General features: G+C 45.0%; 1 protein-coding gene across 1 annotated transcript in view; it reads right to left on the reverse strand.

The window, feature by feature from the left end:
• Window positions 1-10,531, reverse strand: part of TCP11 (t-complex 11) — a 13,955-nt gene extending 3,424 nt beyond the window's left edge. Inside the window, exons 1-6 of the mRNA XM_032792590.2 lie at window positions 10,277-10,531; window positions 6,857-6,989; window positions 5,139-5,259; window positions 3,565-3,785; window positions 2,348-2,484; window positions 708-928 (exon numbers count right to left, since the gene is read on the reverse strand). Coding sequence (XP_032648481.2) covers window positions 708-928; window positions 2,348-2,484; window positions 3,565-3,785; window positions 5,139-5,259; window positions 6,857-6,989; window positions 10,277-10,481 — 1,038 coding nt within the window. The 5' untranslated portion in view covers window positions 10,482-10,531. The remainder of the gene's footprint in view (window positions 1-707; window positions 929-2,347; window positions 2,485-3,564; window positions 3,786-5,138; window positions 5,260-6,856; window positions 6,990-10,276) is intronic.
• Window positions 10,532-11,578: the final 1,047 nt, after the last annotated feature.

The raw sequence follows: 11,578 nt of genomic DNA on the forward strand, positions 1-11,578 counted from the left end.
AATATACAGGGTTATTGGCTTAAAAGAAACAAAAATTAACAAACAGCCTTATCCAAAAAGAAATACAATTTAAAACATTCCAGCAAACTACACACATGTAAATACAGAAAAACAATATAAGCCTATTGTTTTTCTACCTTTGTACTTACAACTTGGAAACAGAAGATTAGAAAGCCTGGAGATAGAGAGATCCCTCTCAGAGCTGAGAGTGCAACAGAGGGAAAAAAAAAGAACCCACACCCAAAACTTCCCTCCCTTGAGATTTGAAAAATCTTGTTTCCTGATTGGTCCTCTGGTCAGGTGGTTGGTTCCCTTTGTTAACCCTTTACAGGTAAAAGAAACATTAACCCTTAGCTATCTGTTTATGACAGGGCTCCTCAATGGAGAAGGGTGTGAACCACTGATCAAACACAAACTCCCAGAAGCAGGAAAGGCCTTGTTTTGCAGGGGACCCAAGCTAACAGAAGAGGGGAAATAAGCCACAGGCTAGAAGCTTCCACTGCCAATACGGGATCCAGCAGAGAGCTATTTTCTCCCCTTGCAGTCCTGTTGCCTGGCCCTGAGACAAAGCCAGCTCATGCTGTAGAGGTTGCATAGGATTCAGGGCCCAAGCACCTGTTTCTTTCGCTTGTACTTAAGGCCAGTTCTAACTGCCACATCTAAGTGGCAGAGCAGACCTCCCTGGCTGACAAGAAGATTCCTCCTACCTCAGGGTATTTCTCTAGGCCTGGCTCCCAGCGGAGTAGATTCATGTATCCTTGGTTTAACACAGACATGGGACTTGGTATAGATGAGCTACTGCTGACAGCCCCCAGTGAGAGTGGAGCGGGTGATCCACAGACCTCAGGATGGGATGGGGACGACAAAGAAGATGCAGAGACTTCTGCTGCTGCTTTGTGTAACCACTCAGTTGTGTAATCCAGGCTGTCTGGAATGGGATTATGGAGAGATGTTTGCAGGAAGAATCAGACTCAGCAAATTGAATGGTGAAGGAACTGTTTTCACTCACTGTACTACACTACACTCTGAAGAGAGAGTATGTCTCAGACTAGTCAGACAGCAGTGCGGGCCCCTGGTACTTTACTTTAGGAAGTGACTGACACCTTTTAGAAGCTTCAGAGTCAGGCTCATTCTCATAAGACACAGCCATGTCATTGTCAGGATAGTGATGCTGGCCCAGTAGTAGCGGGACTGGAGAGGCACATGTTCAGGGCTGGTCTCAGCTAAGCTTTGTAATGTGCAAAGGGCTAGGAACTATTACTCCACATATGGTGAAACACCTCTAACAAAACCAGACCAGCTCTGCTGCAAGCCAGGTTGGTCTCTATCTGGGATAGCTTGCCTTTGATTTATTCAGCAAGTTAAGCATCCACCAAAACCTTCTAGAAATGCTCTGCCAAGGGTAACTACAGGTCTGTTTAACATTTTGCCCTTTCCTCTGAGGATCTCAAAGCTTTAATTAATGAAATCTCACAACACTCCCTGCCATAGCTATTTTCTCCATATTATGCAAGAAGAAACTGAAGCATATTAAATAACTTGCTCTCTTTTACAAGGCAAGTCTGTGAGAAAGTTGTGACTAGAACCCCAGTGTCCTGACTGCTCTAACAAACCATCCCCTGGTTAGAAGCACTTCTCCTTAAATTTACATTTGACAGTTTTGCCTTTCCATCTTGTTACTAATACAAATTTGCATGAAAGACCCTTAACAGCTCTGTTTCTATCTGCTGCTCCTCTTTATCCTGTACCTGCAGCTCTTATCTGCCACCAGCAGAACGTCCGCCTCATTGGCTGATGTCAAACAGAAGACCAGTTTGAGCTGGGAAAGGAAGTAACTGGAGATGAACTAAGCAGCAGCTAATCCTATTTGTGTACATTATTCCACAGTAGTAAAGAGAGGAATATAACCAATGTCCCATTAACAGAAATACTTGTTTCAAAATGAATGTTTAAAATTGTATGTGCACACCTTAAATACTTGAGTAAGCTGTTAGGAAGACTGGTTTCTCCATAGGGCTGCTACAGCACAGCCATCTGACACAAGCCTCAACCACTCAATGTGCCAAGAGACCCGTGCCAAAGGTAAGCTCATGCTCCAAACCCACCAACCCTTGACTCCTTTGCTGAATCTGTCCCCTTGTGGGTCGGACTGTCTATCATAGAAAATGATATCCCTGCAGCCCCAGCATGAGATTCCTTCCCCACCTGCTGAACTTTGGAAATATTAATGTACTTTGACCCTATGTAACCCTGCATTAGTGCTCAGTATTATTATTCCTTGTATAGGTATTCTTGATGATGACCTAGCACACTCCTGCACCTTCTCTCTCCTTCCCCACACACTCACTGGGCAGCTTGGCAAGGAGCTCCTGGAATTTCTTCTGCTCATATTGGACAGAGTGATCCTGCAGGTGGGGCCGCAGGCTCTGGATGGTAAAATTCACCATGTCCATTTTCATCAGGTCTAGCACCCGGAAAATCTCCCTGGGGTGAATTAGAGGACAAAAAGGAAAAAGGATCACTCCAAATGTCTCACTGCAGTCAGATTGCCCCAGCTACTTAGAGGCAAGTTTTACCAATGTCAAGTTGGCCCCAGAGATCCAGTCTTCAGTGCTGGGCATTCTAAGTGCAGGGGGAGTCTACTCACAGCCTGATCTCACCTGCAGCCCAATCCAGCCCCACACACTACGCAGTAGCTTCCTTTTCATGCAGCAAGGACTTTTTAAAAATCTAGTTTTTGTGCTAGGGATCAATACCAAATTGCATACCCCAGAGACCATCCTACTTACCCTCAGAACTAATATAACAGGGGCAGTGCAAGCTACTTCAGGGTTCCTCGAGGCTGTCTCTACCCTGATCTAGAGAGACCACCAGAAGGGTCAGAAGAGACCATGACCTCCCACAACAGTTATGTTCCACTGAAACAATGAAATTATCCAGAAGTGGGATAGGCTTATGAGTACAGAAGACTGGACATAGACCCAATGTACAGATTCATTACTGCAAGAAGAGATCATTGGGCTCACTGCACTCAGAACTAAATGCAAAGTTTATTGCTGTGACTTAGGTTCTTCAGTCTCTCACACACAGAGATAATTAGTCATTTCTCCTTCACAACATGAAGGGAAAGAAACTACTACTACCTTTAAACAGCTGGGGGGCACTCAGATGATATAGTGATAAGGCCATGTAAGAACAGAAGAGGAAATCAGGCACTATAGCTCATTCCCTTCTGGTATGATTGTGATGGAGGGGTTGGGGTGGTGGTATTTAGAGCCAATTAGGATGGAAATTTTTCTGAAAGGGACCTATGTCCCCTATAAACCGGACTGAGCCTCAAGTTCATTTTGCACTGGACTTTCCATCCCATGAACAATAATTTAATCCAATTTTCATTATTCAGAAACTCAGAATATCAGTGAGACAAGCTGAGGCTCAGTGAATCAGGAGTCTGGATGTGATATGATTATTGGGCAGGAGGCAGTAGATTTCCATGCCACAACAATCACTGATTGAGGATATGCTGGTTTATGGGAGGCTCACCCATGTCCCAGTGTTACCCACCTGAGCAGCTGAACTGGGTCTGTCACACCCTGTAGTCTCTGCACTTCCTCGTCTCGGACAGGTGCACACAGCATCGCCATTGTACCTAAGATGTACATGGTGAGACTGGGGATGTCGAGAGCCCCATGCTCAGCCTCCTGTGTGATCAGCTCCATATCTAGGGCTTCTTCGATCTGGCCCCGCAGACGGCTGTGCCATGGCAGCAACAGTGACAGTATGGTCTACCCCAAGGAGAAAGTCAAAGAGAGAAGAGTCTAGCTTTGTTCAAACCTAGGACCCTACAGCTCACCAGGAGCTGCACAACAGGAATTGAAGGCTGGCCTTACAGGAATGAGGACTCACTCAGGTGACTACTAAGCACACTGAAACTTAGGAGCCACCATAGCAGCTATAAGGGAATGTTTGTTCCTAACTGCTCCCTTAAGGGCATACACAGAAGATGCTATATGACCATATGTCAGCCCCTAATGTGTGGTCCCTATTCTTTCCTTTATAGCAGGGATCCCTTTTAGTGCCCTGTGGGATGGCTTTCTGGGAAAGGAGCTGCCTCCCAGGACTAGAAACGGGTAGAGGTATGGGCCAGGTCAGGCAAGTATGTTAGATGCTGCTATGGGTTCTGCAGATAGGTATGGCTGTTCGTTAATTTTAAACATTTAGCTCCTGTTCTAATAGGTTGTGTGCATTAAAGACAGATGCTTATGTATGACTAGCCTTGGAGAGGGGTTTCTTTATATATAAACTTTGAGTTTACAGATAGAAGAGACTGTATGCACAGTCACTGTTGGCTTAGGGTGGATTTTCAGGCCAAGGCATTTTCTCACTTTACTTCATGCATGTCTCTCAGCCTTTTTTATTTAAGAAGCCTTGTAACAACAAGTAAGATTTTAATAAAATCAAACCCATCTAATTCATTTTTAATTCAGGAAGTATGTGTTCAGTCTACAATCCTATTAACAGACATCTTCTGCCTTTCTTAGAACCCAGATCTGCTGTACTGAAGAGGGGGTTTGGGTCCACTGAGAAGGAATGATAGGGTTCCGTTGCAAGTTAAGGGAGAAGAGGTTGCCAAGTATTAATGAATGCAGCTATCCTTGAGGCAGGAAAGAGGGAATGTAAAAAGAGAGGAATACGTGGTAGTTGTCCAGCCACCTGTGAGCTAGCCTTCTGCTGTCTGGTGAAAACCAGTGGGTCCAATACTAATGAGACCTAAGCGGACCAGGACATTAGCCATCCTTAAGCAGAGTGTGTGTAGGCTCCTGCTCGAGAAACCACTGCATCAATGTAGCACAGAGATTTAAGCAATATCTATGATCAGTTATGTCCATACTGATTGTTACACGGCTCCACTGGTTTCATACCTTTCAGGTGTAGCTGATTTGTGTGTGGAACCCTGGGTCAAGGGGACAGTCTTACAGACAGGATCTAGAAGGTTGGGCCTAGTATTTACCCTTCCTCACTGTGAATTCCATTCTCTCATGCCTCCGGTATCATGTGTGGCCACAAGGCAAGGTTTAGATGTACATCATTAACAGAGGCCTAGCTCTAAGGTGGCTGTCCTATCATGAACTGCTCACCTCTTTAATTTCCTGCAGCAGTTGGATCACGTGTGTGTACACTGGTGGACTAGCAGAGAGCTGTTCTTTCAGACTGTCCCAGAAAGCTTTGTGCAATGTCTCCTTCACTCGGCTTTCCAGGCTGAATGGGGAGGGGGAACAAGTAACTATTATGAACATTCAGCCATCTCATACCTATCATTATGGAGGGGCTATGTCCCCACTTGGACCTCCCTGCATTTTCGTTGAACTTTTATTCTCATGTTGGAAGCAACATGTCTCACCACTCTCCCGCCTATGGAATCTCTATCAACCTAAATTCCACAGTTCTCCCACATATGGTTCCTACCCAGCTATCTCTTTTCACCATAGCCAAACATACTTTGGCCTTGTCTACGCTGGGTTGGTGTGTAAGGTACATGTAGCTACGCACCACAGTGAAAAGCAGGCTATGTCCATACTGCTCCATAGCTGCATGTGCAAATGAAAGGCTGAGGTAGTGGGGAAACGTTCTGGCAAGGAGGAGCTACCGGAGTCTTTCCCTGCAGTGGGGAAAGGCTCTAGCAATGGGACATTGGGCAGCACTGTCTCACTGTGCAGCGAGCCACGTAGCTAGGGCCCTACCAATTTCACAGCCATGAGAAACACGGCACGGACCGTGAAATAAGCCCTACCCCATGAAAGTGGCTCCTACCTCCTGCTGGGCTGGGGAGGGGAAAGACTTATCCATCACCTGCACTGGCATTCTTGGGTGGAGCTCAGACCCACCTCCACCTCTGGGAACCTCCTGCAGCTATAGGAAGTTCCAAAGTTGCTGCCTTCAGAATCCAGATCTGAAAGCAGCACAAAAGTGAGGGCTGCAACCAGCCCCTCAAATACCCTTTGGGTTGGGAACGCCCCCCCCCCCCCCCCCACCAGGTACAACAATATGAAATTTCAGGATTTAAACATTTGAAAAGATGACATTTACCAATTTTCAAACCCTATGGCCGTGAAATTAACCATAATGAAACATGAATTTGGTTTCATTAAGTGTTCAGGCATGTATTTCCTCATCTAAGCAGCACTTCATCCCCTACACTGCTATTTATACCTATACTAGCTGGGCATACAGTGTGTTTACACATATATGGACATGTAGACAAACCTTAGTCTTACTTTTCTACCACATAGCAATAGTTCAGAGGCAGCTCCCCCGCCCCCCTTCAGAAGAACGTGATGTTTAGCCAACCTGCAACAGATGCAGATAACTCCCTTCAAATCCCCCAACCACTACTCTAATCCTCAGAGAAGATCGACAGGACCATACAATATTTGCAGGATACCTTTCTACAGAGCCCCTTTTTGTTCAGCACCAGGAAGGATACTCTGGTGGTTAAAGCATTCAGATAGAACTCAGGAAGTTTACAGCTACAAGGCAGATTGCTGAGGGAAGATCTTTGCATCTCTTCTCCTTTGATTAATACTTAAGAAAAGGTCACTGTCTACACCTCTGAAACCTCTGAGTGCTCCATTAAACTCGAGGAAGACCAGATGTGGCATTCATCATAGTTCCAAGGGAAAAATAAACTTGAAAAAAACATAACATACAGCACCAAACCCCACTTTCTTTTCCTTTGTAGTTTCTACATACTTTCAACAGCCATAGCCCTCCAAATTCTCCCCTCTCCTATTTCCCATTCTAGCCATAGAATCTGCAACCTCAGATAAGAGAAAAAACAAAGAGGAGTATAATGAACCTGTTTGGTGAGAAGTTGACCTCTTGCAACTTGAAGTCACGGTTCACCACAATCTCGTGTGCAATGGTCATTTTGGAAACTTCTTGTGCTGTTTCTAGTAATTCTGCCATGGAGAGAACTGGTGGAGGACTGGCTGCAGAAAGGAAATTAATGAGACCTAGTTCTTTATCATGATCAACTACAGTCTTAGATCCAACATTCAATAAATCTAAAAGGTTTTACAAAATTTATATGGAAATGCAAACTAATGAAAACCTGTGTACGTAGGGTGGGGTTAAAACATCCCCCTCAGAACATAAGACACAACATTATGCTCCTAGCTGATGAAGAAATGCTGACACTGACCAAAGTAAACCTGATCAGTTTGGTTTCTATGTCTAAACAATGGAAGATTAAATTTCATTAATGGTCAAAAGCAAGGACCCAATCCTCTCCCAGTGAAGTCATTAGATAAACTTCCATTAATCTAAATGGAAGCAAGTTTGGATCTCAAAATTGAAAATATCACTCTGGGGTTATTGGTAACACCAATATAGGAAATAATTGTTCAAATTAAAAAGCAGCACAAGACAGCTCATTGGAGTGAGCTGAATAAAAATGGATTGTATAAAAGCCTTATCAGTTCAGGCTTGGTCCTATTACTTTTTACATGTTCTCATACCTAGGCTTTAACCTCTTAATAACCTCCAGAATAATTATGCAACTACTTAATGTCTCTCTATCTTGTTCTATGGTTAAAATGAACAGTGAAACAAGTACAAGTTTTAAAAGTTCTTTTAACAACATCCCTTCCAGTGTAAAGATACCAGGAAGACATGTATTCTGAAGAAGGTCACATTTTTTACCATTTGAAGAATAAATAAGTTAGATAAAAAGGAATTAGCACTCTTTTCTCTCAAGTATTTTCAATATAGATCTCCCAGTGCACGACAGATTTATTTTTCAGATGGGGTAACAAACTCAAAGAAGCTAAGTGTCTGAAAGCAAACACTGAGTCAGTGGCAAAGCTGGAAGTAAAAATCTCCTGACTCTCTTGGTTAGGGGATTAAACACGCCAGACACATTTTGGAAATATTAGCTGACGAACTACTGATTTTATACTGCAAAAGTCATTTCAGAATCTCATGAAAATCATCAGTCATGGGACTATTATCTAGGGTTTCTACATTCTAGAGCAACAGGAAAAACTACAGGTGAAAGTCACTGATTAAATTATGGGAGAGATGTGGGGTGAAAATATGATGCCATGTGGCCTAGTTTAACAGCCATAAATGGGAGAACAAATTACAAGTTGCAGGACACCAAAGACAGTACAGAATAGGAATGAGACAGCAAAGAGTCACATGTTGGAATTATAGAGTCTAACAGTGCTATAGGCTTGCCTTCATATCCTCCCATTGGGGGACTCACCCTCTTGTTATATTTTAAACCTTAGCCCCTCATTCTGCAATCTGGTCTGTGTACATAGCCTGAAATCAATGGGGCTCTGCAAAGGCACAAGGGTCTGCCTGCGTGGAACAGATTGCAAGAGAGTGGTTTAGGATTGTAAGCACTTTGGGACAGGAAACCTTTATTATATGTCTGTACAGGGTGCTAAGTACCACACCCTCCCCTCAATCTGGTTGGGATCTCTAGGCCTACAATAATACAAATCAGGATTAATTAGCAGAGTTGATTAATCTTGTAACTATTTTAAGTTCCAAGGACACCCAGAGTTTGACAAGAATGCTTGTTTATGCTATAGTTTAAATCTAAAATAATGAGAACTTAAAGCTAACTAGATAACCCATGACAATGGAGCCTGCATCTGATATACTTTCATTATGGAAACATCTATCAGCCATATACTGGATAAATTATTTCCCCTCCTACATACTACTAATGTTAACCTAGAAAATTCTTTATGAGCAAGTGGAAAAGTGGATCAGGACATGAGTAGCTATATGAAAGATTAATACAGGATAATTTAGAAAGCTTGGTGTAGAGAACCTTCCTCAGCTAAGCAGAGAAACAGAACAATTGCTTAACGAGTTTGAATTGATTAGCCCACACCAAAGCAAGGTGAAGTAGTATATACCATGATGGTCTAGAAGGGGGTATGGTAAAATGACAGGTCCGCTTTCTGAACAGATTACAATCTAAATTAGACAAAAGGGTTGTGTGAAGAAAGGCTAGTATCAGGTTGTATGCTATGAAACGATGTCAGTCATATAAAGCCCAGTCCTGCAAAGAATCATATACATTTGCATTCTTACTGGCCTGAGTAAGTCAGTGGAACTGTACCTAAGTACCAAGTCCCTAGCTAGCTTAAATCTTTGTTGGATAAGAACTACTAAAGACACCTAGGCTGCAGGAAGTGAACATTTGAATTTTTTTCTGATTTTAGTTCCACTGAACCGTGTAATGCAATTTACTGATCTTTTAGACAGGGGGAATTCTTAAGATGCACCACCGTTTGTCTAAGTAGATGCATGTACAGAAAATGATGTATAACCTCTCCAAAAGTTACAATTCAACTCATCTGAGAAAGAATTCAAGCTGTGAACAGACAAACCCAGTTTCATAGTTTTGATGTGAGCCCCTCTGCCCTTTCATACCAGATAAAGCCTCCTCTTTTTGTATCATGTGAAATAAGAGCAACATCTAGTGACCATGAAAAAACAGCACCTGTCATTTATTGAAAGCTGTACAAGGCAGAGAAGTTCACAGTTTAGACACACTACAGTTAAGAGTCACAATGAGGTATAAGATTCTACTGCTGAATTCTGACTAACTTTAAAAAAAAATCACTTAATGGTGGAACATGAAAGAGATTTAGTGGAAACATGCTCTAAAGAAGCCTTTGAAGAAACAGATAAAGGCACTTCAGGGAACAAAGTGAGAGAGGAATATTTAGTACAGCTGATGGGAAGTGTAGGACTGATCTGGGGTGATCTTTGCAAAAAATTGTGATGTCTGTTCCTCCTCCTCCAAGGTTAGCAGTGGGATGGGATGTGGAGCCTAGGATTCCATGTCACCAGGTTAAGAAAGTTAGTAGAACAGTTAAAGATTTGTATGTTTTCTGCCCCACAGCGCCATTTCAACACACTATGCACGAGGCCCAGTCATAACATTATTAAATGTAAAAAAAGAGCCATTACAGAACTTAGTCTAAAAACAGGTCAGCAATGGTTCAAGCTGCCAAGCGCAGTTGTATAGTCTCCACACTTGAGGCAGAGACTGGACATCTCTCAGCGCTAGTTTAGTAAAAATCAACCCTGCCTGGAAACAGCGGGATGGCATGACCCCCTTCCAAACCCAAGGGCTCTCTTTCAAACCTCTCCCCGAAGCCCTGTCATCCCTGGTTACACCATGTTTGCACTGAACTGTGTGAGGACGGTAGAGACCAGACTTTTCTAGCATAATTGGAGGTGGACATACACTTTGGCAGCTGTGGCGGGCAGAGGCTGGGCACGTCCCCATCATGGCTCTCCTGGGCCTGCCTCGCTTTCCTGGGCCTACAGGGCACGCTCTCTGGGTCACTGCAGTCACTGGGCGGTGTCTCCTCTCCAGGGTTAGGCATCTTGTTCCTCCGGCAGGTCGAGAGGAGACAGAGGGTTACAAAGGGCGAGAGGAGAGAAGGCATCACGGGCCCAAGCCGGCCACGCCTCTAGTCAAGGGAGGGGGCCGTGAACTGAGTCAGGCCGGGCCTGTGGGAGCAGTGGGGAGCCTGGGCACGAGGCAAGGTGGGGGAGAGAAAGACACCGAGGCAGGTGGAGGCCGGGGCGGAGGAAGCCCCCAGGGTGGGGGAGGGGGCGTCCAACGGCTCCTTGACTCCGCGAGGGGGTGGAGAAGCGGCCCCTCACCTTCCCCAGAGGGTCCGCGCGGTGGTGAAGGGGGGAGGGCCGGACAGGACGGAACCGGGCGGTGGTGAAGGGGGGGGGGCAGGGGCCGGCCCGGCCCGGATCGGGCGGTGGTGACGGGACACGGAGCCGCCGACCGCGCTCGAGACGCCTCGCGGAACTATTGCTGCCGTTGGTTCAGTGAGCGCCCGCTCCCAGCTTCAAACAGGGCCGAACCAACTCCCAGCGCGTGGGGGGGGTCGATCTCTTTACACCAGTGGGGGTTGTAGACGGTTCCCAGGGAGATTCCTCCCCATCGTGGCGCCGACGAGACCAAAGCCACCGTGTTTTACTTCTTTGGGATCCTGTTTTGAATGAGGTTTTGTAAGCCGACCACCCCCGCTTCTCTGTTAGAAATGGGCTGCTCCGCATCTTGACAAGATCTTTTCAGGACTGAACCAACCCCAGAGAAATGGGGATGGGCCTAGCACACAAACTCGCCTCCATTTAAAAGCCCGTTCAGGGAGCCAGCTCTCATGCTAAGAGATAAAGCATGATTTACCCTTGGCTAATGGCGCGATAGTTAATCCAGCACTACGCTCCCTTTGAAACTATATTTTTCTTATAACATCCCCCCTCTAGCCAAATGGAATGCTCCAAAGAGTGGCTCTCTCCACAGACCTACTTGGACTCTACCATCCAATAGACGAGGAGGTAGACAGGTGAAGGGAATAGTCAACTAGAGCAAAGGCGGGGGGAGCTCCCTAGGAATTTAGTTGTAGAGTTGCATGATCCTTTGAGGATTTATTGATTGTAGGGTCTGCTCTATTTATAGGCGCCTTCATAGTCATTTATTTTTAAAAGTGCCTGGCAGGATCCCTTCCCCTTCTGACTGGATGAG

This window comes from Chelonoidis abingdonii, chromosome 4, assembly GCF_003597395.2.
Source record: "Chelonoidis abingdonii isolate Lonesome George chromosome 4, CheloAbing_2.0, whole genome shotgun sequence".
NCBI lineage: Eukaryota > Metazoa > Chordata > Testudines > Testudinidae > Chelonoidis > Chelonoidis abingdonii.